Below are 26628 nucleotides of genomic sequence, written 5' to 3'. Positions count from 1 at the left end.
AGCAGATGACTTCGCAAAATGTGAAAAGAATATTTATGAAAAGCCTGGAGGTTAAAGAAGGTGTCCTTCCCAAACATTAGACCTCCCCATGTGAGTGCGCTTTAGCTCGCTAATGTCAAAGAGGAAGCGAGAGCCGAGTTTCACAGCAGCAGTCTGTGGAAAGTTGAGAGTTTCCGGTGACTTATTTGTCTGATCTACCACTACATACATACGTTTCCTATTGTGTAAAGAAAGTGAGTAGGAAGCTTTCTGTCTGTTGCATCATTTAGAGCTTTATGACTTTACACAGAGCAGATAGCCTGTGAGCCGGTCTCGTTCATTTCCTGCATTGAACCAGAGTCGGCTGCAATAAAAGGCGACCGTATTGGATTAAATACAAACATAAAACATTAGGGGAGGGGTGGGGGGGGACCCACTTAATTGTCTGGTGGACTCTTAAGTGAGGCCATATCATGAAGACTAATCTTCAACCACAGCTTCTTCTCTTAACCAATCAGAGCTCTGACTATAACCCCCCCCCCCCACCCCCCCCACATGGTAAATTTTAATTACCTCTCAACTGAAGCTACACACACACACACTTATATGGCTCAGCCTGTTCACATATTAGTGGCCCAGAGAGTCCTGCTCTGTCTCTTGATAATATCTTTATCTTTACTACAGCAGCTGCTAATAAAGTCCACATCAAAGTGTTATACAGTTTATCAATGGGTGTTGACATATGACCTAATGATGGTCTATAACAGTATGCTATTAGAGGTTACTAAGGCCACGCGGCAATAAAACATTTGTCATACTGGAGTTATGACAGGATAGAGATAATAAAATCAATCTTAGCACCAACCACAAAATGCAAATAAGGCTGAAGGGAATGGCTTTATAATGTCAAGTGTTTAGTTTTAAACCCTGGGTGTCGTAAAATAAGGATAATAAGTTATTACAATCCATCCAAAGGGCAACATGAATGTCAACATTGTGATGTTGCTAGAGGGAAGGTCAGGGAATCTAACAAAATCTGGAGGATACATCTTTGGGGACCATGAATGTGTGTTAGATCTCATGTTAACACGTCCAAATTTGGTTGAGATACTTCAGCCTGGACTAAAGTCGAACAGACCAACCAACAGTACTCGTCTCTGAGCCAAACAGATACTATGGCTCGAAAATATATATCAAAATCCCATTAAAAATAATAACAACAATTTTGAACCATGAAAACCACGTGAGTGAAATCCTTCCTGTTGGCCTGTTTATATTCATCATGCAAACCAATAACCTTTTTTGCATTGCATATAGAGTGTATGTGTTCCTGTATGTAAATGTGTTGTATTGCTATTTTAGATTTTCATATTTAAATGGAATCTTAGGTTCGTCTGTGTTGTATAAACTGAACATACAAGCAGTGATCAAATACAGACACCAACGCAAAGACCCTCAACCAGAAGAGGGTAACAAGCTTGAGAGGGTTGAGGGAGACAACTTGTTTAACCGGCGGCCCCGGTTAAAGACTGGATACACCCGATCTCTACCCTGAGGAGTCTAACCAAACTCTTTCCAAGACAGTTGTGTGTCTGCGGCTCCCAGAGGAAATCCAGATGTGTCACAATGGTGCCAAAGGCCTGCGAGGTGGACACACACACACGAAAACACATGAACTGGCAATGCAATGACCAGAACACGCACACGTAGCTCGCGCAGCTCTCCGTGTGCTAGAGAGGCACTTCAGGGGCAAAGATGGATCAATCGGCCTCCAAATACGAGCCTCCAAAGGTATTAACGGTCAATGGGAGTGTTGAGAGGGCTCCTCCCAGGAGACAGACAGATCCAAGTTAAAAGAATCCCGACGACTTTAACGGAATCACATTAACGGGGTGGCTCCCCTCTGGCTCTGCTGCAAAGTGGATTACGCGTCTGCGTAATGCCCATCCATTACGTTTAGTGCTGAGAGCCACACTTCATTTAAGAAGCCAGTGAGCTGAGCCGCTCTCCCAAGTCCCATCATCGACTATTTCATTTGGCCGTCTTTTTTTTTGGTCTTTAGATTTAAAAAGAATATATGTACGTGGTAAATTAGCTTGAGTTGGAATATAGTGAAAGAAATGAGGCACACTATGTCCGGTGCAATCCACTACAGAGAAACACCTGCCAGCAAGAGATATTAAAGAGAAGGCAGTTGTGATTTCCTTTTGTTGTTTCTCGAACCTTTTACCAGTGTTCTCCAGGATCAAAGGGGCTTCAGATGCTGAGAGTGGTGGATTTATGGTGCTTTTACAAAGCTGGGGTCACCCTGACCGACCACAGCGTTCCTCTGATGGAAGCTGGAGTCTTTTACGGATGCAGTCAGCGGTTACGTGACTACAGACAGAAGAACATTTTCACAGAGTAACACACGTTTGCTTCACAGCCAACGAGAAGTTTCTGCTACGACCACTTAATGTACCGTGGCTTAAATCTCAGATACGATTAAGCAAGCAGCCCGGAGATCTTTCTCCCTGCTGTCAATTCTTCTCCCTCAGTCTGAAATGACACTATCAAGCCTCCTATTCCTCTTGGTCTTTCATCTTTAGCTTTTAAGTCTCTATTGTCTGCTGCACTTCACTCTCTCTCACGCCCTCTGTTTCCCGATCGACCCCGGACTCCGGGTCTCCTGGTTTGGCCGCTCAGATCCAGGTGGATTACTGTAGGCGGGTAAATCTCTACGTCGGTGCCCCGGTGGTGACAGCCTGACGACCCGAGCTTGTGTGCCTCTTCCCGTGTGAGATGTCACTGCCAAGAATCCACATGCTCACATGACGCAGCGTAAGATTTAATGCAGCATATGGCCGGCTGACCATGCGGCCTTTAACTTACACCTGAACACTTGGAGCGCAGGTAAACCGGCCACAGTCTGGAGTTTAGGTCTCCGAACAAAGTCATGGGGAATAATTCAAGCCCAAGAAGATGGATTTTGTTTGTCAGTGTGAGTCCTGTGTGTGTGTGTGTGTGTGTGTGAGAGACCGAAATCTGACCTCTGTAAAGGGAAAACGGTTTTTAATCTGGGCAACAGACTCATCGGTAAACTCACTTTCCATTAACCGTCACACCTTTCCATGTCAAGGTGGCACTATGACCCAAACAGGAAACGCCCTTTCACATCATTTAAAATGCCTGTCCACGCTGCACCTGTCTAAATTGATTAGCTTTGGACTGTGACTAAAACAAATAAATCAAAATAAATCAAATCATTCCTCAGCCGGGATTATTTGGCCCCCTCAACGCTTAAAGTGTATCTCAGTCCTGACTGGGCTAAATTCTTATGCGCAATGTGCGTAAATTGAAGGGATCTAGCGTCTACTTCCCTGTTTATAACGCAAACACAGTCGGTGACATCAGTACCTTCAGTGCACACTTCTCTCCAGTCTTCTTGTTGAAGCACTGAAGCACTTTGCCACTGATCCCTAAGCCCAGAACCTGAGTGGAGATCTTGTAATCGTCCGTCACCGCGTAGCGCTTTATCTCCAATTTGGGGTAAGCGGGCAAGGGGAAGTGCGTGAACTCGCCGCCCGGGTCCTGTGCGCCGGTTTCGGGGGGAGTGTGCTGCCGCAGTTTCGCCTCGTCAGCCGGGGAGTCCGGCTCTGCCTCGGCTTTTGGCGCTCGCAGCGGCTTCTCGTTTCCGTTTCCATTTTGCAGCATGTCGACACCGAGCCGCCGTCAGCAGTGGTACTCCCGAGGAAAGACAAAAAAGCGTGAGAAAAAAAAACGAAAGACCAAAGTAAATGCGACGACGTGCGCGCCGCGCTGCGCGGATTGCGTAAAAGCTGGAGAGGAATCGGCGCGTCTGGTTGTCCTTGGCACCGCGGACGCGTTTTGGACCCCCTGCGCAGTAGCTCCTCTCTATCTACACAACATGTGGGTCATGAATAAAAAATCCATGTGTTTGAGCTGCCCAACACGGAACTTTAGTACCCGCCGAAACTATTCTTTTAACCCGTAAAAACTACTAAAAACTAAAAAAATATTTTTAAATAGCTGAATGTCCCCCCCAAAAAATCTATTCCAGTTAGAAAGGTCTTTGACACGCAGCTGTGTGAGGATATTCAGTTGATTCTGCTGATCTCAGTTTGCCGGTAATCTGCAGTCCTTTAGTTGTGGTCACATGGTCACTGTCGCCGTTTGCTTAGGCGCCTCCTTCTACTAATACCGCCGTGTTTCCCATCTGTGGAAGCCCTTAAAGGAGCCGGATGTATATTGAGCTCAGTGGCCAGTGAGCACTGAGGAGAACGAGCAGAGCTGGAAGGAGAGATCACCGTGAGCAATGCAGCAGGTGGGAAACCACAGGAACGAGATGCCTCTAACCTCATCCACCAATATTACACTCAATTGGGAAAAACTGTTTATTACACAGTTTCAGTGAGCTCATTTCTAGTGACACGTGTCTTTGATTTGATTATATCTGATGGACCTTCCAATCAGCGTGGTGGGCTGAAGAACAAATGAACAGTATGAAGACAGGTGCTTTCTGGCATTCTCCTGTTTGACCAGATTTATAGTCCAGTTGGATCCGGTGTCTCCGGCTCCGATCTGTCGGCACTTCCACTGCCGTCCCCGAAGTTGGTGGAGTGCCCGGTTGTAGATAGTCTCTACCCCAACGCGCAGATCCTCAACCAGAAGAAGATTGTCTCTACAGCCGGCAAACAAAGAAACACAAAATCATTTGTTTTCTATCACAACACTGAGTCAAGTGCTTCTGAGAAGTCTGCCATGCACACAAGGTGCTGGCTACTGTGCTGAGAGTGGAAAATACAGAGATGCAGTTTCCGATGCTTCGTGAAACAAGACACTAACTGGAGTCTATTTTGGGGCGAGTAATAAAAGCACCAAAGTAAGATACACACAAACACTAACGCAAGCAGAGTTACACCTAATCCCACTGAAAAACACCTCAGCAAAAGTTTCAGTGGTTCAATTATCTCGACTAAAAACATGTATTTCACAAATCTGATGTACTAGTTGTAAGCCAAGTGTTATCTAATCTACCTCACTACCTTGAGGGTAGGAAGAGACTGATGAGGAAACCGAGGAAGAGACTCTGTGACAGTAATAAAGAAAAGAGAATGCTAACAAAAGTTTACCCCATATGTCAGTAATCGTACAAAGTCAATTTAAACTGGTAAATATGTGCTGCTACACCTGAAATTTGTACTTTTTAGCCAATTGGGGCTAAAACAGTCAGCGCAATGTCAGACCTCAAAGTCAAATCAAGATGTCAAATTGACATCTTGTACACTGAAATCACGTCTCCTCCCCAAATGCATCCACTGAAACACACGGCTGTCACAATGTTAGTTCAGTTCAAGGCCCACTGTGCATTACCTTAGCAATCCTCTATGTGTGTGTATGTTGAGTTAGTGTGAGCGAGTCTAGGTTTGTCTTTTAACTGAACCGAGGTAAACCATTCCGCCTTTATACATGAAAATATGAGAAAGAAAATTAAGAAAAAAACGCAAACAGGCATTTCATTGTGTGGGTTTTCTTTTCATGCTACTTTTACAGTGGTTGTAACATCTGGCCAACGGTTACAGGAGAACCAGACGGAGAATTGCTGTAGAGTGCGTCTCGCCTTTGCTTTCCACAGTCAGGCACCACATTGTTGAACAGGCTGCTGGCCGTAAGCTCCTGTTCCGATGACATCACCACTAAACCCTTCAGAGCCTTCCCGATATCACAGAGACCCTGAGAGACGACCGACAGCAGAGCGTTATATCTGAAAGACAAAAAGAGACGGGGACCAGTTACTGACAAATGGGTTAAACTGGCAATTCCTGATTCAGTAGTACTCATGTTTCCTACACTTGCCAATTACAAGAGCACGTGCATCACTTGTGTGCAAATACATAGCAATTATGTGTCGTGAAGGGAAGTAAAAACGTAAGATGCTCTAGAACCTCAGGTTGTTTGAAAACACTTGAATGAAAAACGATTTTTTGACTCCACAGTAAAGTGGCAAAAATAATATATTTGAGAGAAGCTGAGAAGACCGTTGACCTTTAACTTAGCAATTAGGATTCAGGCTTCCAGTTTGAGAGTTGCTGACATCACAAGCAGCAAGGTAGAACCGGATGAAACAGCAGTTATTGTTACAGTGTGATGACCTATCCGTGCAATTATGATTACAAAGTGTTACTTTTGAAGGGTACAATTTCAGCTACTGGACTTAAATAGAGATATTACATTACTGTTGGTTACACATTTAATTACTGTTTTTTTAAAAACCATTTTAGGATGCAAAAAAACACACAAGTAGTATTACGTATTACGTACCATGAGTTGCAAATGTATAGCTAAATATTGTAGAACTGGAGTGCCCACGGTTCTTGGCTAGCTATAGCTACGTTGTGGAACGTGGTATTCTCACGCTTTCTCCCCAAAATCGTGACAATACTACGTTTTACTACGTGATTCCCCTGGGAGGCTTAATTGTCTCTGTTTTGGAGAATGGAAAGGACAACGTCCTTGTGCACCTGGAAGGTCCGTGTGCACCTGTTTGGGGTGTTGAGGGACATGTGCTGCCACAGTAAAGGACGTATTAACAGTGGCAAAGTAAATTAAAGCCGGTCTATCACACAACAGTGTGAAGCATGCGTGTGCATATACGATCTGACCTTTACTGGTTTGATGTGTCCATGTCCATGAGTCTCTCCAGGGAGGACATCCAGCTGGGCGCCAGGTGACAGTTCTGGAAAAAGACCCACTGAAGGCAGAGTGCATGAAGGTCTCAGCCAAAGGTCCCTGAGTGACATGCGAAGACAACAACAGTTGTGTCAAAAACACGTGAGTGACAACACTTAAGAGCAGGTCGGAATGAGACACAAGGCTTGAGTTTAAGACAAAATATCCTTATACAGTGTCCTGGCCTACGACCGTAGAAGAGGAAACAATTAGCACAGAGGTGGACATTCTTAATGAGACAAATGAGCCTGGCTCAGTGCGAAAGGGTTGGACGGAGAGTTTACGGAAGAGTGAGAGCGTTCCCAGGCCCTCGACGAGAGCCCGACCAGGGCCTGGCTCAGAGAGATGGCACTCATTTTCTCTGAGAACTTCATGACGCCCCGCTAAAGACTTGCAGAGTTCAGCAGCCGGGTCAGGGCCCGGGGAAACGGGACAAAGATAAGGAGAGGTGAGGGGGACGACTCTGTGAAGACCACAGACAGGTCTGTGGAAAGATGGAGAGGGGAGGAGTAACAAGGCACAGATAACGTTGTGGCCAACTGGGAGCAAAACAACCGGAAATGATTTCCAGGTGAAGTCGGTAGAGTTAATAGCGATGTTTGCACTGATACAGACCGAGCCAAAACAAATGGAATAAGTATTGCCATGTTAATATCTCCACACATCTAAGCCACTAACACAGAGATAAGACACATGGGTTTTACTATCCACAGGAAGGCCAGAGGAAAGAGCCTGCTGCTACTTGAGACTTGATGAAGCTGAGCGGACGCAAAGTCCTGCAGGCCTTGAAGAAGACAGTCAGCCCTCAGACAGCAAAGGACCAACGGCTTCTGGAATGAGGTCAGCTTTGTGTTCCAGTCTCCGGGGGAGAGGCTCCCTCGAGGCAAACTAACATGCACCTCTTTAGGCAATGCAAGGCTATTGTATTTGTATAGCACATGTCAACAACAAGGTGATTCAAAAGGCTTCAGATAAATATGTGGAGCAGAAAAACAGCTTCTGCACAGTTCAAGTTAAAGAGACAAGTGTGCATTTGTTAGCATGGTGGTTATCCTCGTGCCCCTCAGACCGGTTGAGGAATTATCTTGGAACTCGGGCTTGTTGCCACTTAGGTTTGCAAGCATTGATGTGCTGTCTGTCCCGCCTGCTTGATTTACCTGTATGTGCATTTGTCTTTTTCTTTTTTTCTATCTGTGTATGTTATGTGCTTCAGTGGTATACCTCATACCATATCATAAATGAGGTCTGGGGAGATAAACCATGCCCAGGTAGGCCATAAATGCTCTTCCACTATTTTACTTTGAGGTCTCCATCTTTGATCTTGGAAGCCTCCTTAACATATATGAGTCCCCTTATATGAGGGTTTCTCTCTGTGGAGCGGAGTTGGAAAATGACCCCAACTTTGCGGTGCAAATGATTAACTGGTTCTTAGGAGGAGTTTTCTGAGTTTTGCCTTCATACCAGGCATGTTACCTGGGTGGCAGGGTGAAGTGTGAGTGTGACCTTGGAGAAGACCTCCGGGAAGTAGTGTTCTTTAGGCAGCTTAGAAAGGATCTAACTCTTCTACAATGTTCTCCAAAGCAAATGGCAAGTCTTGCTCTTTCTGCTTCATTACCTCCATTGGTCTCCTCCTGGCTGACAAAGGACAGCAAGTATGAACGAACTGTGGATTAAACACACTAAGACGCTTTTCAGAGGAGTTGTGGGTGATATGTCTGATATGAGGTAACCCCAACAGAACGGTACACCCACAGGTTGCCACAGAGCCAAAGCAGGTACACGTGTTTGTACTAACACACGTGTTACAACATGTTGAGCTTCTGCTCTCTTCATACTGGTTCATCTAATATAATCACAAACTATACATGTAATGTGAAGTAATACATTCAGATCTCGAAACGTCATTCTCTCACTGGCACCCTCTGCAGTTCAGATCAGCACAGGGCTTTCTCACCATGTTTTTGATCCATTGGATCAATGAATGAAGCCCAGTGCGGAGTACCAGGCAACGCCACCATCATCCACTCAGAGGATATCTATGCACATAGAAATGACAACGTTTGATGACGGTAAACGTAAATTATAATTAATGCTTATTCTAAAGTCCAACGGCGCACGTGATACTGTCTAATGGCCCGACCGGCAAGACGGTTTCCAACCCACCAGGAGCAGAACTTGACTGGATCTCCCGGCGTGTTGATGATGTTGGGTTTGTACCGACATACCAAAGAGCTTAGCTCTGAAACAACAGAGCCACTTCTCTGCCACGGCTGCCCTGTGCTCTGCCTGGACAGACAAAGAATAACTGTGGCAAAATAAAACACTTAAATCACAAAGAGACACACAAAACTGTAAACAAAAATACCAAAATAATTAATCTAATGTAGGAAAGGTAGTGGGGGCACATTGTCTCATTATCCACCCAGGAAAACAACACGTTCAGACTTAATAATTGCTCCTAGTTTAACTATATTACCACATCATTTGACCATGACGTTGCTCAAGGACGTGAATGAGGTTGTTGGGGCATCTAACTGGGATGGCTCCATGGCGCCTCCCACTGGATGTTTTCCGTGCATGATCAACTGGTGAGAGCCCAGCTGGCCCGGGAACGCCTCGGGACCCCCAAGAATGGGCTGAACAATTTTGGGGATGAGAGCGAAGGTGTGGGTCAATCTGCTCAGCCTGCTATGTGCACTGTTTTCACAGCTTGTCTCAAGCGTGTTCCAAGTTGTTTTGACAGACATGTGCTCTTCTCATACACTGGCTTCTAGCTCAGGACATGGCCACACGCTGCAGATCCTCCTCTGGCCAGCCACCGAACCCGTCTATGGTGCAACAAATAATCAGTGAGGAAACCTCTAAATAAATTGTGATTGTTGTCACTCAGGTCATTTTGGAGGGTCTTCTCCTCTACAACCGACTGTACCTATACAATATTTTCTTCTTGCCCATTTTATATAAAAAATACAATTTATAAAGTGAGAGGAGCTAAATGCAGAGTGGATGGAGGAAGGGCACACGGGGTGTGGTGTGTGAACAAGAGGGTCAAAACATTGTAAGTTGCTGCATAATAAAAGTACGATATTGTGTAATACACAGGGCTGTAAGTTACAGATAAGTAAATATCTTCTTCATAAAGTAAACAATATTTACTTTATCATTTATAGCTAGATTTGATATTGGAATAAGGTCCAATAACAAATGCTAATTCATACATATAATACATTTTATCAAAAGAATATTTTTGGTGTAACAACGTTGTAATCACCAAGATTTTGATGAGCAAATGCTTTTAATTGATTTTTCTCAGTAACTGATTTGAATCACATGTATTTGGTAATATAATAGTGTAGACATAACAACCTATACAACATATACCACATTTTACAATATTTGTATTTACAGCCGTTTTATATCAACACCTACAGGGAAAACACAATGTGAGACATGAAACACTGTTTGTAATTTATTTAAATCAACTTGAATTAGACAAATGTCACATACAATACATTTAATATTAAATTGAATGCATATTTAACATTGAATAATTAATTAATTCAATACATTTTCACTTCAAACAGAACTGATGATGAACTGACATCACGTTGGTACAAAAGGCTTTTACTCCTTCTGCAGAAAAATCAAGTGACATGAGTGGAGATGCATTAGTGACACTATATTTTGTTATTCACAGACTTTTCACGAACCAGTTCATGGCCATTTTTAATATGAAAGGATGTGGTGATAATAATGCTATTGTCCTAATATTGGTACTGCTTTAAATGGCCATGGCAGACCATGTAAAACAGGCTCCTGCATGATCCGGAGAGGGAGGTTTTAAATAAAAAGTAACAGATAGATTATGCCGGAGCTAGCTGGTTTGCATGTTCATGTAAGTTCAGTTTCTGTGGAACACCTGCTGACCTTTAGAGTCTCGCCGTCCCTCCACAATGTGTCCCGGTCAACGGGCTGAATTTGATTGAAGTGATCCTCGTCTATCGCATCCTGTACGGCTGCTGATTCCATCTGGCTGAGTATCTGATGAGGCCACTCGATAGCTGTCCACCTGCAGGGATTTGTAACAAAAGCAATCGCTGTAATAACTAAAGTTTCCTCTATTCACTTAAATCAATATGAACCCAGCAAGTCACTCATTACCCCAAATGAGAGTATAAATCGGATCATTAGCATGATGGTTTTACACTTACTTTTCATTAAAATCCTCATTGGAAAGACACGGGCAAACGTCTTCTATTAGCTTATAGTCCAACAAGATTTGGTCAACAACTTCCTGTTGTGGACAGATGAATGGAAATTGTCAGATTTATTGATAAAGTAACTGTTCATATAGAAAGTAACAGAAACATTCTATGCATGCACACCTGGTAACTCTTGAGCTGTTCCGGGATTAGCTCTTTCCACTCGCTCTTTTTAGTCAGTTCCTCAATGTTGTTGACCCTTTCAAACAGCTTTCTGTTCATTTTTTTGTACTCTTCACATGCCTGTGCACATACAAGATGAAAATGTTTAATCAGTTAAAGAGTAAGGAAAAGGCCACTTTCAAACTGAAGTAAATGTAAATCATATGTATACAAAGCGCATTATTGATACGCATTACTTTGTATTCATGTACAAATATCCGTAATACAAATGAATGATACCTATTCATACACACAAACGTACAAATGTATTCTTATTAACATACAAATGACTCGCCTCATCAATCCGATGGCGTAGCTTCAGAGTAAGGTGGTCCAGCAATGCATTGGCTAAAGCCGTTCTTTTGTCGCAGAGAGCTTGACGTACAGCCTCCACACTGACCATGAATGGACCAATGACGATGGAGGAGGGAAGAGAGCACTCAAGCATCTCCTTGTCTTTGAGGTTTTTTTCCACCTCTTTCTTCAATTCTTGAATTGTCAGTTCGGCACTGGTATAAGATCTGGCAGTGAAGATTTAAACGACTCCATTTAATGAGGAAAGGACCATAAATTGGACTCGGCGTGAACCTTGAGGCGGAACTTGCATACATCATTTTTAGACAGACTTACTTGAGCAGGGCCTCTATGCCCAAGTTGTGTAACTCTAAGTATTTCTCATATTCAGCAGCATAAGCCGTGAGGGGTATGGCTGCTTGTACCAGAGCGTTGCGGATCGTCTCTCGCAGTTGAACTACTTCTGGTTCGCAAAGATTAACTGACTTGAGCATCTGATTGGATTCCATGAACAAGTCACGCATCACCAACTAGAATAGACAAGAGAGGGATGGAATTTAAGTTTATCCTCTGTAATGTAGGTGATAAAAGATGTTTTATCTTATCAGGCTGTGGTACCTTGTGTGTGGCCAGGATGGCCTTATTGAACAGGTTCATTATTGATGTCTCAAAATTCTCCACCGCAGTGCTGTAATGCACTCCAGTCTCATTTAGAACCAAGTCCACCATGAAAACAGGGTTCTTTTTTGGCCTACGTATCGAGAATGGAGAAACATTACGAACAAAATGCTGTTTAAATAGCACACTAACAGGTTATGAGTAATAATGTATACGTATATAACAATATATACCTACCGAGTATATAATGAATAACTGACTCCCAAGTTATAAGAACAGCGTGAGGAAACACAGATGCGTACAAGCCCTACAGTTTGTGAAGATGTTTACATATATTAATTCTTGTGTATCTGCATACTATCCTACTTGTAGGGGCTGGTGATGAGGTTGTTCCCCCAGGCCAGGTCCCGTGGACATGTCAGCACACTGTGGCAAGCATTCAACAGCAGCTCGGTCAAGCTGACCAGCGAATTCTGAATGAGGAAATGCAGGGAGTCCTGCAGCTTCAAGCGCACCAAGGCCAACAGCCTGCGACTCTTGGAAAGCTTCCACATGTCCCAGGAAAACCCATTCACATTGTACCAGCCCTTGCCAATAGCAGCCAGTTTGGAATGGATGATGTTGACTATTGTGGAAAGCCATGCCTTCCTAAGAAACAAGCTTGTCTGCAGAGGAAGAAAAATATTTCCTAATTACTTATTCACATCTCTTTCTGGTAAACATTCAAAATTATCCATGGATTTGAATGAATGGTATTTGAGTAAATGGTATTCGTACAGGCATTTTTTAACCAGTATGATAGAATTTAAAAGAAGATCTGTTAATCTTTTACAAATGGTTTAGCGCTGGCGTTGGTTCCATTTTGGTGCTACATCGGCGTCGGTTAAACAATACATTCACATTCTTATTTAAAATAAGTATGCAGAAGAAAAGATATGCCAGTGCTACAATACCTGAGTATGCGTTTGGATAAGCTCAAACTCGTCCAGTCGTAGCGGTTCGACTGAGGTGACATTGAACAGCCTCATAGTTTGTACTTTGCTGCACTCAGACCATATGTCAGATAATAAAGAGAAGACCACCGGCTCCATTAGCATGGAATTCAGAACGAGGAGACTTTTGCTCTTCTCATAGGGAGAGCTAGGAACTTGAACACGTCCTGTAAATAGATAAAACAAACTAGTGGTTGGATTCTGATGGGTTTTGGATGGTTCTACATTTTGGTAATCTCATCTTCCTCCACTCAAACCTTTTTTACCGAGCTATCTTACCTTGAGTTGGTACGTCCTTCAGTGGCACGGTGATGTGTGAAAACTTCTCTGGCTGGCTCTCCACAACTTTGTCCAAGACCAGGCGGTTCATTGTACGCTCATATTCATGTATGACCAACTTCTCCACATCCTCTACACACCTCTCCAGACTGCACACACAACAATCTCATCATACACTAAATCTAAATCTAAGAGATAATTTTGAAGGAGCATGACAGCACGTGATATCATTTCAAATTACTCACCTTCTCAGCCTGAGCACAGGCGTTGAAAGGGCCCGTGTTTTGATAAGCCGCAGAGTGTGGGTATCAATAGTTGGTGTTCCTCTGCAGAAGGGCATGCAGTCTACACATGAGTGGTAGAAACTCAAGGCCTCTGCGTTTTCCCGCAAGTGCAGGGCAAACTGAATCCGTTCCACAAAGACTCGTGGGTCTTCGGCACTGAAAATCAATCTGATCCTGGGCACCCAGAACTTAGCCCCTGCTATCATGGTGTTTACTCCTATGAAAATCACGGCAATGGAAGGTTCGACAAGAAAACTAGAAATCATGAGATTATATTGTGTCAATATAGTGCTAAAATATACAAACCAACCAGCAGACTTGCGCTTTCTGTGTTTTTTATTTAGAGCCGGATTTCCTTCTTCATCCGTCAGTTTGCTGTTTTGGTGAACTTTCTGTACCAGGTACTGGCATATCTCCTTACTATAGTCAAGAACCCCAACCAAATGCCAGCTATAACCCAGGGAGGACCTATTTGGGTCCACTTCAAACGAGAGAGAAGAGAGTAATGAAGAAATGCAATAAACAGTGTGTATCTCTGTTTACACAGTGTATTCCTCAGGACATTTTTACCAGAGGCAATATCGTCATCTATAGGCAGCAGGGCTTTTGCAGGGACAGGTTTCAGATCAATTGATCCCTCCTCTTTGCCGAGGGCAAGCCAGTCTTCTGGGGTCCAGCAGTCGTAGTCCTCATTGTCAAATATCTAAAGGATGAACAAAGCAAAGATGAGTGTGTGGTGATGCTGAGGCCTGATGTAATGCAACAGGAGTTGGTTACCCAAACGCTAAAGAAAGATTGCAGTAGTGAAAGACTTACCTCCAGGGGAAGGTGGGGTGATACCGGATTGTCTGTTGTAGTCACATGCTCACCACCATTGCTTGGATGTCTTGGAATTAGAATATTGGGGTCAATGCCCTTTTCTGCCAGAAGCTGTTCAAAGTCTAACTTTAAGTATTCCCTTCGAAGTCTGTAAGAAAATACATATAAACAATAGAAAGAAGTCAGTACAAGAAATGCAGGAATAGAATGGAACGAATCTTCGGCCATTCACGGAACACACAAACACTGCATACCTCTCTATCGCTAGCCTGCGGGGGATCTGTCCAGGAACGGTTTGGTAGGGTTTTTGAACTTTGGGTTTAGTTCCACCCTGGCAGAAGTAAGAATTGTTTAAGTGCTGTGAGTTAGGTTTATGGTATTTCAATACAAAAAGCTGCCACTGGTCATCTGGAGTCTTGGGAGTTGAAGCTGGAGAAAACAGTGAGGGACACAGATTTGATAAAATGTTGTATTTTAGAGATGAAGAATATGCTCCTCTTATGAATGTCAGAATCAGAAATAATTATAATGATAAATACTTAAATTAAATGTCCTATTTCAATTCATACAGTAGTATCGCATCCTTACTTGTGTTGAGATCACTGCATTTGGAATGACCCTGGGCTCCCTGCTGGATCTCTGTTGTACAGGACTGATCAATACAAATGGAGCCTCAGTTGCATGGTTTTGGTCAGAGCTCAACAGGAGATCGGTGTTATCCATCGGCTTCTTAATAAAATATTCATCAGAGAGAGCAGCCACGTGCATGGGAATCTGTGATTCTACCTGGAACTTGGACGTACTGATTCCTTCCGAGTAGAAAAACCTCTGTTCATCCATAGACGATGTTCTGATTGGAGGGAGTCTGTCCCAGGGATTGAGAGCTCGAGGATGGCCTGATGGTGGAGGCGTTGCATCACAAGGCTTATGTTTACCTTCCATCTTCTAGCAGAATGAAATAACGTTATGTGTAACGTTAATGTCAAACAACGAAGCCTGGATTTAATCATGTTAGGTGCATTTAAAAAAAATCAAAACACTACACTTGGCCGTAAAGCTAAACCCAATATTTCAGTAATGTGTTTTTATTCCCCGCATTGCACTTTGCCGACGGTCCCTAGCTGCGCACATTAAGACCCGTGTGATTCGTCCAGCTCGTACACCGGTCCGTTTTGGTAAAAATTATTGCTCAATTGCGGCTGTAGCTGCTTGTCGAGGTTTCGTTTGTGTTTTAACAACGTTTCGCTGACGAGCTATTGAACCGGGAAGTCTGAATCTGTGAAAATCGTGCTAACTTTAGAGAACCCCCGTTGACATCAACAACAAACCCGTGACGGTTTTGTTCTTCTCAAAACAACAACTTTATACACACCTTAGCAAGCATTCAGCAGTCTTTGGAGTTTCCTCTTCATAGCAAAATTATTGTCAAGCTGGACTCGTGAAATCTCTGTTTCCGAGTGGAAATTAACGCTCGCCGACCGGAGTATAAACGTTGAACGTGGCAACGGTTGTTATGGAAACGAAAACGGCGCGAATCTCAAGAGATCAAGAGATGATGTGAAAACACCTTTGAAGACAATAAGAAAAAACAGTAACAAACTAACTGCCACGCGTCTCTTCTGGGATAAAGATTCCACTTCATTGATGGTTGGGCTCCATGTGTCATTTGTGGATTGTGGTCAGTGAGTCCATTTCTCATTCAAAGCAATCCACCCATTCACAATCCAAGCAGTCCTCTCTTTTTAAAGAGCTGAAAAACTGCCAGGTAAAATAATTTGTATATAGTACAACAAAGTTGTAACTGAAAAACAATGCAATAATTATGGTAATTTTATATACATTTTGTGTACGGTTTGCGCCTCTGGGATACAGATCATTGAAACTATGAGAAATGGGCAGAAGTGGCTAAATTAAGGTTGGGAGGGGAACGAAGAGTCACCGAGGAAGTTTAGTGTGGCTGGGATCACGAGGACAAGGGTGTCGGAGGTGATGTGCATCACTGTACCTCCGCTCGGGGGGGAGAAGATCACGAGCAAAATGTTTTACAGAGGGAAGAAGAGAATAAAGGTCAAACATAATGACTTGATATGAATGATTTTAATACTGTGTAGCGGTTATTACTCAGCACAGGCCCGTTGAAATGTTTAGTAAGAGGCCCTCTGCTTCATTGGCTTCTGTTCAGTTCAGTCTCAAATCAATGACCTCACTCAATGAGGAAGCCCAAACCAAATGAAAGACTTCCCCAAGGGTCCAAATAACCCACATCAAATAAAGACATTATCATATCAGAGTGGCCTCAACACTCAAACCATCATGACCACAGCTACGTATTAATCAGTAACACATGCCTAATAGTATTGATTAAATCAGTGAGGAGTTCCGGACCAGAGAGGTTCCAAAGGAACCCACACAAAAACCACAAGCCTCTGATGAGGTGGTTAGTCCTCAAAACACGGTCGCCCACCAACTTTTAGTTGGCAGTTGTGTAGTCGTCTCTGGAGCCCCCGTGTGATCGCGCTTGATTGAAAAGATGTGCCCAGCAGCCCTCGATAAGTTGGACCGATTAGATCCTAACAGGCTTAGTTACAGCTTTGATCCACCCGGTTCTCGTCCTCTTCGCACTTCCCGTTCCTGCAGTCCAGCATTAGATTAATACGTTGACATGAAAGGTTTGGCTCAACATGAAGCATTAAAGAAAAATCAATATTAGTCCCTTTTATAATCACTCGTATAATTCATACTCTCCTCCATCCTAAAACCATTACTTTATTGATCCACATCTCATCCTCCCTCTACACGACATATCCAGTACTGGGATGTAAGGCTCATGTCTCTGTGAATAAAACTCCCATTTTACACTAATGAAATCGGCATGTGCCGCTAACTTTGGCTTCTCCTGAGGGCCAGATGTTGGCTGATTGGATCAAACACTGGCTATCCCCCCCTTACTGTCACATTGTTGGGCAAGCCAGGAGGGCTTAGCAGTTGCACATATTACCTCCAGCAGAAACCCATAAGCCAACCACAATCGCAGGCACACCCTTACGTTTGCAGTGGGATTTACATTTTTCACATTTGCACACTGGAATGGAAACATACGGCCTGCTGTGGTTTCCAGTAGGCTCATAAAACTTTCTTGAGAATAAACCGAAATATTGTTTAATTTCATCCAAAAACCGTGAAAACGTGCATCTTGTTTGATTGATTTACACCTCGCACTTACAACCTGTGATGCACCTTCGGCACGCGATTTTCAAAGCACTCGTCTTTCCTTGAAGGGCCTCTGACCTGAGTGACGACACCGAAGCCGATTCTAGCGACACAAGTATGAGGCTGCCTCCTTTGCAGATGTGGTTTTTGACTTGGTCCGGTCACATCAAGCACTGTTGTTTAACGGTGGCCCTTGTGCTTGGCTGTACATTTAGGTTTCCGTCATGGCTTGGATGACTCACAGGTGGACTTTTGGCATGCCAATAAAAAACCTGTTTAATGAGCAAGGGAGGGCCTCAGAGAAGCAAAGTGGCCCAACATGAGAGATATGTGGCCCGGGACCTCCAACAACTGCACTTCATTTGTTCCTCTCATTTGCTGCATTTGATAGTGTGACCTTTAGGAGGAGAACCAAAGTCAGACAACACGGGTAATTGAAAGATTGAGCACCGGGTGCACATTTCAGTGAAAGAACTAAAGCTCCTTGTTTGGATTTATTATGCATGTGGCTTCCGGCATGTGGCTGACTCCAACGAGAGTGCAGTATTAACCCGCATCGTGCTGACCTCTGACCCACTGCACACGTGGTGGTAGGTACGTTTGGTCACTTAGTTTATCACTGTGCCAAAATACGGTTCCGTTGAATCTACTGAAGTTGATTGAGACAGTTAAAATAAATTGTTATGTAAGCCAAGTCACAGTGTTCTATCTAAGTGGGTGTGCAAATATGTGCTGGAAGAATCAGTGAGGGGAATCTGTAACACGTGTGTGTGTGTGTGTGTGTTTTTGTGGTAACATTCCAATTTGTTTATGTGGGTGGGCGATGGAAAAAAAACAAGAATGTTTTCAAGAAATCATGTTTGTGTACATGCATACTTGTACATGTGTTTGTGTACGTGCATACTTGTACACGTGTTTGTCTACGTGCATACTTGTACACGTGTTTGTCTATGTGCATACTTGTACATGTGTTTGGGGTCGTCGTGGCGCAGGGGCTAGAGAAGGTGTGCTGGGAAGCACAAGGTTGGTGGTTTGAGTCCGGGCTGCCCCATGTTCAATGTCGAAGTGTCCCTGAGCAAGACACCTAACCCCTAATTGCTCCCCAGGCAAAATGTGAAAAAGCCATGGGTTTACAGTATAATGTAAGTCGCTTTGGATAAAAGCGTCTGCTAAATGACCTGTAATGTAATGTGTATGTGCATACTTGTTCATGTGTTTGTGTACGTGCATACTTGTTCATGTGTTTGTGTATGTGCATACTTGTACATGTGTTTGTGTACGTGCATACTCGTACATGTGTTTGTGTACATGCGTACATGTGTTTGTGTACATGCATACTTGTTCATGTGTTTGTGTACGTGCATACTTGTTCATGTGTTTGTGTACGTGCATAGTTGTACATGTGTTTGTGTACGTGCATACTTCATATGTTTGTGTACGTGCATACTTCATATGTTTGTGTACGTGCATACTTGTTCATGTGTTTGTGTATGTGCATACTTGTACATGTGTTTGTGTACGTGCATACTTGTACATGTGTTTGTGTACGTGCATACTTCATATGTTTGTGTACGTGCATACTTGTACACGTGTTTGTCTACGTGCATACTTCATGTGTTTGTGTACATGCATGTGTCAGAGCAAAAATGTTGGTCTTGTTAGTTGATGACATCATAAACAGATAAGTCATACAGTTGTGGGGAAGGAAGGAAGAGGGTGCAGGGGGGTGGGGAGCAGTAGTAGGAGTGTGCGTCTGGGTGGGACATTTGTTGTCCAATATAAACAAGAGAGTCAGCTATAAATGAGTCTCTCCCCCTGCTCGGCTTTAATATTTCTGAAAGTTCGTCCTCGTTAATCATTAGTAAAGAATAAATGGAAAACGGTCTGCGTTGTTTCCACACACAAGCCAGCGTGTGCACACATCATTGGTTTGAGTGCTTCACTGAGGTCTTGATTTGTCATCTGGCCTCTATCAGTTTGTGGTCTGACAGCTTAATCGGTGTCATTCATCCTCTAACATCAAAGATTCAACATACAATCCAAACATATTACGCTTGCACACTCACATAAGTAAATGTGCAAGCCGACTAAACCTTCTCTGGATGAATTTTTAAAGAGCAAATATTCACAGTGAGGATATGCTGTTCATAAGCTGTCCTCACCAATTACTGTGCTCCCAATAAAAACACATTAAAGCAACAAAACAACCCAACTGATCCCAAAGAAATACAGTCCTCTTGGTGTCGTTGGACTTGAACGGAAGGCCTTTGTTCTTGATCTATGACCTTGACCTTTAAAATCAAATAATGTCAACTGGTAGGCTCTGGCGAAAGAGTTTTAGGAATTACTGTGTGATTTGAAGTCCATGATTAACTGTCTAAACTGGAATTTCTTGGATCTACAGTGAGACATTAGTACGGTGTACTTATGGTTTTAAAATTCAACAGAATAATTCCATCTGACCCAATCTGTGCTTAACTCAAGCACATCCTATTAACCATGGCACTTCCTGGGTGCTCTTGTGGCCACTGGATAACGTCATGACACGTCCTACCATGTACTACTCTGCATAGCAACAATTCCACATTTTCCAACACATTTTGACAATTGTTGTTCCTAATGAACGCACACAATCTTGTTGGCTAAATACAGTAAAGTCATGTAAGGAAGCGGCTTAATCCTCCTCTTACGTGGATGAATATACGAGCTGACACGTAGAACAGGAGTACTGAGAGAAGACGTGTGGAGTGATGCCATGTGCTCCAAACACAACCAGTCTGGACAAACAGTGGGGATCGTAAGGCGACGGACGTCTGACCCCAGCTCTCTAACCCCCGGACCCTATTAAGCCCTGTAAACGAGACAAAGAGGAGCAATTAGAACGGCAGCCACGCGGCAGGTAGGAGATCTCTGTGACCTTTCCTGGCTGGTAGTCGACCTCCCCCAGATGGGGGCCAGGATAAATATCCTCCTGGACATCAAGAGAATGCATTTGCCGTATTTCTCCCTGTACTTGGAATCAAACACGTGTTGTTCATCCTCCTCGATACTTTCATGTTCTAAACAAGGACTTTATTTGATGTGGGCGGCTCTGCATTCCTCTATCACAGAAAATTACCCCCAGCGACAATTTAGTCAATTAAGAATGCAATGTGTTTTTGCAGCCAAATTAAATTTACTTACACTTAGACCAGCTGCTCCTAAAATGTTTCATGGCTCTGCTGCAAACCTCGGCCTCAAACGTCAGTGACATCGAATTATAAATACAGTGTGAACTGTTGCCAGCATCAACCGGATTCTGTCGGTGTGAGAAAAACCACAGCTGGACCACACTGGAGATTTCCCTCCATTCAAAATGCACACAAGTGCTCCTATCCTGCAAGATGAAAGACCAGCGAGGGGTGAACAAAGAAAGATGCACTACTGGGGTGATACATGAGTTGAGAGACGGTGGAAAAGGAAACCAAAACTTTAACAAGGAGATACATTTAAAATCAACGTTGACGGACGATGGTGGTGTGAAAAACGAGTGTTGGGGACAAAACGATGAGAGGAACTCACTCCTGTTGCTGTCAGAGCAAACACTGCCATCATGGTAATCCTTGGTAATTGTGTTTTTTAGCAAGCAGGCGTGCCTGTAAACAATTTGCATGGTATTAAAGACATTTGAGGAAACACATCAAATTCTGGGCGTTCATTCCAATTTTCTGACCTTGTTGTATTTGAAGTTGAGCCATAAAACTGAGGAGGCATGGTGTTTATTCTCTTAGGGTTCCACGGAGGGGAAATACAGCATGTTCAGCCGTGTGGGGTTAAAAAGAATTTAAATTGAATTCTCACCGTCATACATCGCAGCATGTGTTCACTATCCAGAGCTATAATGAATAATGGCAGACTAATATACACGGCATTACATACAACTCTAAACTGTATGATTATTTTGGTGCTGCAATGCTCCATCAAGCTGCAAATATCCACTCAGGACTATTTTGTGTCCCTTCTCAGGATTCCTCCTGCTGGACTTCAAAGGGGACTTTTGAATCACTGCAGCTGAAAAACAGAAGGGCAGAAGCAGATCAATTCAATTCCACGGCCCGTTATGAGGCCATGTTCAGTGGTGCAGCGGGTGGTCGCTCTGCGGCTGGTTCACATTAACTGCGCTGATGAGCTCGTGCAAGTCGCGAGTCTGTCCTCCTCTGCGCACGATCATTCGCAGAATCCCAAACGGATGAAGGTTGGCCAGAGTGGAGAAAAACACATCTTCTCCATTCAGGGTACTTTCGGTTTGTTGGTAATGTGGTTGTTGTTGTTATTGCAGTACCACCTCCCCGCCGTGTGTGAGCGCGCGTGTGTGTGTGGGCGGGGCGTACCAGGGATAAATAGAGCGCAAACTCCTCTCCCGTGCGTAAAAGCGCCTCCCTGGGATTCGCAGCTCTCAGATTGTCAGTGAATTAATTAGCATTCGGATGTATCAACTAGCGTAGAATAGGATACCTCATTTTTATCGCATTGGCATTTTTGTCGCGCAAAATGGATGAAGTCAAACATCCATCCAATTTAGAAACATCTCGTGGTCAAATATGGAGCGTTCATTCCTGGACTGACCAATGATCCAGCCGTCCGCCAGCACAGAATCCACTTCTGTCAGATAGATGCACGAGCTGTTACTGGGAATGTATTGAACTTTATGAAGGAGTTACCCCGCACATTGTTCCAGGAAAGATATTAGGGAAAGACTCCTTGAACGCATTGCGCATTGCGTAATTTCCCGCAAAATGCGCTTCTGCTTTAGTCAGGCTGAACATAATGGGACCAAGACCCTCTGCTAGAAGAGACTCGTCGCACCATGTGTGTTGTAAACACAGCAGAAACAAGGATGAGAGTGCTTAATGGGCTTGGGAGAGGTCGGCATCAGATGTTGGTGGCGTTGTGTTGGCTGTTCTTGGTTCTGACGAGGAGCGCAGCAGGTGAGATGCATCATCATCATCATCATCATCATCATCATCATCATCATCATCATCATCTCCGTTTCTATCCTCTTTCTTTGATTCGCTCGTCAGTGTCGCCGAACCTGCCGTATCGTTTTCGCAGTTGCTTATTTAATGGGCAGACTGATGACTTCACCTATGTTACATTACCTGCTGTAATGCGAATAAAATTAGGGCATATGGTGTGCCATATGCCCTAATTGTATTTTATTAAAAGCCATACCTGTTGCTGACAAATAAAGTTTTCATTTCATGCACAAAAGTCTGGATAATTAAATATTCGTGAGTAAGACAATGAAGAGGACTGTGGATTTGCTCATGATGTCAGCACTGGAAAGCAGTTGTTCCTTTTTTGAAGACGTTTCCGTCAACAGACGTACTGTAAAAACACTGGTTTGAATCATGTTATGAGTTCTGCTCCATCTCACCTCTGTGTCAGTCTCCAGATGTGAAGGCCATGCCTGCAGCCCACCAATCAGGAACTTGGCTACTGGCAGGATCCTCTTCACCCGCTCAAGCTGCTGCGGGAACAGCTCCTTGCACCACAGAACTTGTGTGATCCCCGACCTCCTCTGCCCCGAGGACCCCCACCCATCCGCCCACATGACTGACGACCCTTTCTTGCATCCGGATACTTGGTGGGCATCAGCTGCAGGCATCGGCATGCAGGGGGAGCAGGATGAGATCCGGTTGGATCTGGAGACTCGGTTCTGTCTGTCCCACGTAGTTCTAGTGTTCAGGTCGCCTCGGCCCGCCGCCATGGCCGTTGAGCGCTCAGCGGACTTTGGAAAGACCTGGGAAGCGCTCAAACTATTTGCGCACAATTGCAGCATGGAGTTCGGCTTGCCTGATGATTTCACTCAGCCAGGCTCTTTGTGCACATCCCGTTACACCAGCGCTGCACCCTGCAGCAGGGGGGAGGTAAGCGAATATGCACAAAGATGCCAACGTATTGTCATTTGGCAGATCCACACCGTTCAATTCAGTGCTCTCCTTCCAGGTTATATTTCGCACACTCGACCCCAGCAGCGTTACAGGACTGGACCCGTACAGTCCAGAGACCCTCGCTCGCCTCACCCTCACCAATCTCCGCATCAGACTGCTAAAAGCTCAGACCTGTGCAGCACCTCTGATTCCCCCTAAAGAGTTGACGAGCCCCACGGCCTCAGCTCTGACTTCAACATCCACCAGAGGAAGCCCAGCTTCTGCACCGTATGCTATTTATACTTTACTGGCCAGGGGGACCTGCCTATGCCATGGACATGCCGAGCACTGCTTACAGCACAACAGCAGTCACGACAGAAGGGGAGGCAGTGACATGGTGAGTGGCTTAATCCTGTGAGTGCAGGTGCATTTACAGCTGCAATCCTGTATAGCAAACACGCCAGGATCAGATGTAAAATCTACTTTCTGATAGCTTGATTTTTTTCTTCACACTCCAAACCTCGCTATCGTAGCTCCGCTCAGACAGCGGGTACTTGTAACGGATGTGTTTTCCAGGTGCCTGGCAGGTGCCTGTGTACTCACCACACAGCGGGGGACCACTGTGAGAGGTGTGCCCCGCTCTACAATGATCATCCCTGGAGGCCGGCCAACAGCAGCAGCGGGGAGTCCAACCCGTGCCGGAGTAAGTGACATCAAACACGACTACCCAACACTCACCCTGGTAAAAATGAAAAGGGCATAAAGCTGTAAAAGCTGAGGTTACAGCACAATATATATATATATATATATATATATATATATATATATATATATATATATATATATATATATATTTGATATAGTATAAAAGATGGCTACAGATATCAGACGTTCCATTCCCCTGCCACCCATTTGCCTTTTCTCTCCTCTCTTCCTGATGTCCTCACTTTGCGCACGTGTCCCGGGTCTCCGATTGCTCTGACGCCACCCACCGCCGTGTGACTTCAGAGTGCCAGTGTCACGGCCACGCAGACAGCTGCCACTTCTCTCGGCGGGCGTGGCTCTCCTCCGGTGGCACCAGTGGGGGAGTCTGTGATGGCTGCAGACACAACACCGTCGGGCGCAGGTGCCAGCGGTGTCGCCACGGCTACCACCGCCACCCAGCGCTGCCCCTCAACTCCCCCCACGCATGCACACGTAAGAACGGCGGGGTTTGGGGTTCCCATACTGTGGCGAAAAGGCAAGATATAAGACGATTTATAGTTGATTTGACCTCTGTGTCAATGCAAAGGAATCATACTGTTGCGTGACTTCATCTGCTGGCATTTATTTGTAAATTCATGATTCGACAATCAAGAACAACTGTTTTGGGCAGAATACACAACTGCATCAGTGTCTTTGTTCCTCAGGCTGCTGGTGTGATCCACAGGGCTCTTTGCCAACTCATCCGGGAGAGGAGGGGCCGTGGTGTCACCCTAGAAGCGGGCAGTGCCACTGCAAATACGGCGTGGGCAGCACAAGCTGCGACCACTGCCTTCCTGGCTATTGGGGTTTTGGAGAGGGGGGCTGTAAACCCTGTGCGTGTCCTCGCAACTGTGATCCAACCACTGGACAGTGTCTGCACAGGTTAGATGCGTAGTTCAACCGTTTACACATGAACGCGAGACCTAAAATCGACCTAAGAGAGCCTTAAGAATGAACCCTGACCTGATGAGATTTAACTCCATTTTTGCAGCAACTCAAATGATCAGATGTTCGATGTGCCCGTCGGCGGGAGGATCCCCGATCTGGACCCCATGGTCACAATAGAAGAAGAGGTACGGTGGTCGAAGGAGCTTGCGGTGTCTGCTATGCATTACACAGGTGAGTAGTACTTGTTGCTGCTCATTAACTGTGGCTGAAGGCTGAACAGTGACACGTTGTGGATTATAGAGATTGGAGTCGATTGGCACTTAACTCAATATCTGTGCACAGGGAAGTGCGACTGTAAGGAGAAGAAGCTGAGAAGTGTGTCGGACCTCTGCAAGATCAAACATGACTATGGTAAGACATACGTCACTTGTTGTAAAACTGTTTAATAAAGTGTGAACCAAACGTGCTTCAAAATGCCGTCTTCTCTTTTCTATTGTGTGGCACACGACAGCCATCAAGGCCATTGTGCTGTCTGCTCACGACAAAGGCAGCCACGCAGAAGTGCAGGTCAACGTTCGCAAGGTCCTTCAATCAGGCAACTTGCCGCTCTACTTGGGCACCATTGGTATCTATCCTCTGTCCTGGACCAGCCGCGGCTGTACCTGTCCAGTTCTAAACCCAGGTGGGGTAAGATCACTTTGCATGGCAGAGAAAATGTATTGGCTATGTGGTACCCTAAGCACAGTACATCATTTTGACCCTTATATTATTAAAAGATGACTTAACATTGACAAGTGTAATTAAAATATTACACAAACACCAGCAAAGGCATAGATTTGTAATGGGATTAGGTTCATAAACAATGTTTTACCTTTTCCACCAGGTATAGAGTACCTGCTGGCAGGCCCAGAGGAGACCGGGACCGGGCGTCTCCTGGTCACCATGCAAAGTGCGGTGGTGCCATGGACCCCCCGACTCGGTCTACTTGTATCAGAGGGTCTGAGAATCGGATGTGCGTGAATAATAATCCAAAGAAAGTAGAGAAGTCTCCGGAGAATTTCAGATGGATATTTCAGTTTGTGAAGAATTCAGACAATATGCTGCATCATCAGGAGGAAGTTATCACAGAGTCAAAGTCGGGATGTATCCAGCTCAGAGCATTGAAGGATGCAAACAGAGTGTGCAAGACAAAATAAAAAGACAAACAAATTCCTGGATTTGGGTCCAATAAAAATCTTCAATGTTGTCAATTTTACAGTTTATACAGAAAATATAGGAAGGACCAAACCTGAGCTTGAATGTCTAGTTGAGTTGCATTATTTTTGGTTTAAAACTATTAAATATAAACCATTTTGAAAACAGTAATAATTCAGATTCAATGAAAGGAAACGATACATAAGTAAGATACAGGCAATACAATCAAGTTAAGGCTGTAAAATATATTGGTGTGGTTCTG

The 26628-nt window shown here is 44.4% G+C and overlaps 3 protein-coding genes across 8 annotated transcripts in view; 1 reads left to right on the top strand and 2 right to left on the bottom strand.

Annotated features, from left to right (window-relative positions):
- mapkapk3 (MAPK activated protein kinase 3) overlaps positions 1–4175 on the bottom strand; it is a 12051-nt gene extending 7876 nt beyond the window's left edge. Inside the window, exon 1 of the mRNA XM_040203077.2 lies at positions 3376–4175. Coding sequence (XP_040059011.1) covers positions 3376–3672 — 297 coding nt within the window. The 5' untranslated portion in view covers positions 3673–4175. The remainder of the gene's footprint in view (positions 1–3375) is intronic.
- A 41-nt stretch (positions 4176–4216) lies between these two features.
- LOC120834787 (netrin-4) lies at positions 4217–26534 on the top strand. The gene is made up of 13 exons (XM_040203061.2): positions 4217–4303; positions 6683–6810; positions 7422–7548; positions 21634–22595; positions 23056–23537; positions 23617–23937; positions 24117–24243; positions 24549–24737; positions 24950–25166; positions 25276–25403; positions 25515–25583; positions 25684–25854; positions 26056–26534. Exons 4-13 carry the CDS (start codon positions 22475–22477, stop codon positions 26190–26192), a joined length of 1962 nt encoding a protein of 653 aa, XP_040058995.2. The 5' UTR covers positions 4217–4303; positions 6683–6810; positions 7422–7548; positions 21634–22474; the 3' UTR covers positions 26193–26534.
- LOC120834792 (dynein axonemal heavy chain 1) lies at positions 9152–16177 on the bottom strand. Of its 6 annotated transcripts, none has more exons than XM_078092380.1 (18): positions 15791–15948; positions 15205–15363; positions 15007–15070; positions 14673–14847; positions 14416–14566; positions 14170–14302; positions 13910–14080; positions 13561–13816; positions 13316–13464; positions 12998–13203; positions 12411–12709; positions 12045–12177; positions 11763–11956; positions 11428–11653; positions 11094–11213; positions 10920–11002; positions 10636–10777; positions 9152–9344 (listed from the first exon to the last, which is right to left on the bottom strand). In XM_078092380.1, exons 1-18 carry the CDS (start codon positions 15800–15802, stop codon positions 9189–9191), a joined length of 2829 nt encoding a protein of 942 aa, XP_077948506.1. In that variant the 5' UTR covers positions 15803–15948; the 3' UTR covers positions 9152–9188. The 6 variants fall into 6 exon arrangements, with proteins under 6 accessions (XP_077948506.1, XP_077948509.1, XP_077948511.1 ...); XM_078092383.1 differs by lacking the exon at positions 9152–9344 and adding an exon at positions 10165–10341 and having other exon boundaries at positions 15791–16177; XM_078092385.1 differs by lacking the exon at positions 9152–9344 and adding an exon at positions 10165–10341 and having other exon boundaries at positions 14673–14749.
- Positions 26535–26628: the final 94 nt, after the last annotated feature.

This window comes from Gasterosteus aculeatus, chromosome 17, assembly GCF_964276395.1.
Source record: "Gasterosteus aculeatus chromosome 17, fGasAcu3.hap1.1, whole genome shotgun sequence".
Lineage (NCBI taxonomy): Eukaryota > Metazoa > Chordata > Actinopteri > Perciformes > Gasterosteidae > Gasterosteus > Gasterosteus aculeatus.
The sequence above is the reverse complement of the archived record's forward strand: the minus strand, read 5'-3'. Positions and strand labels throughout refer to the sequence as shown.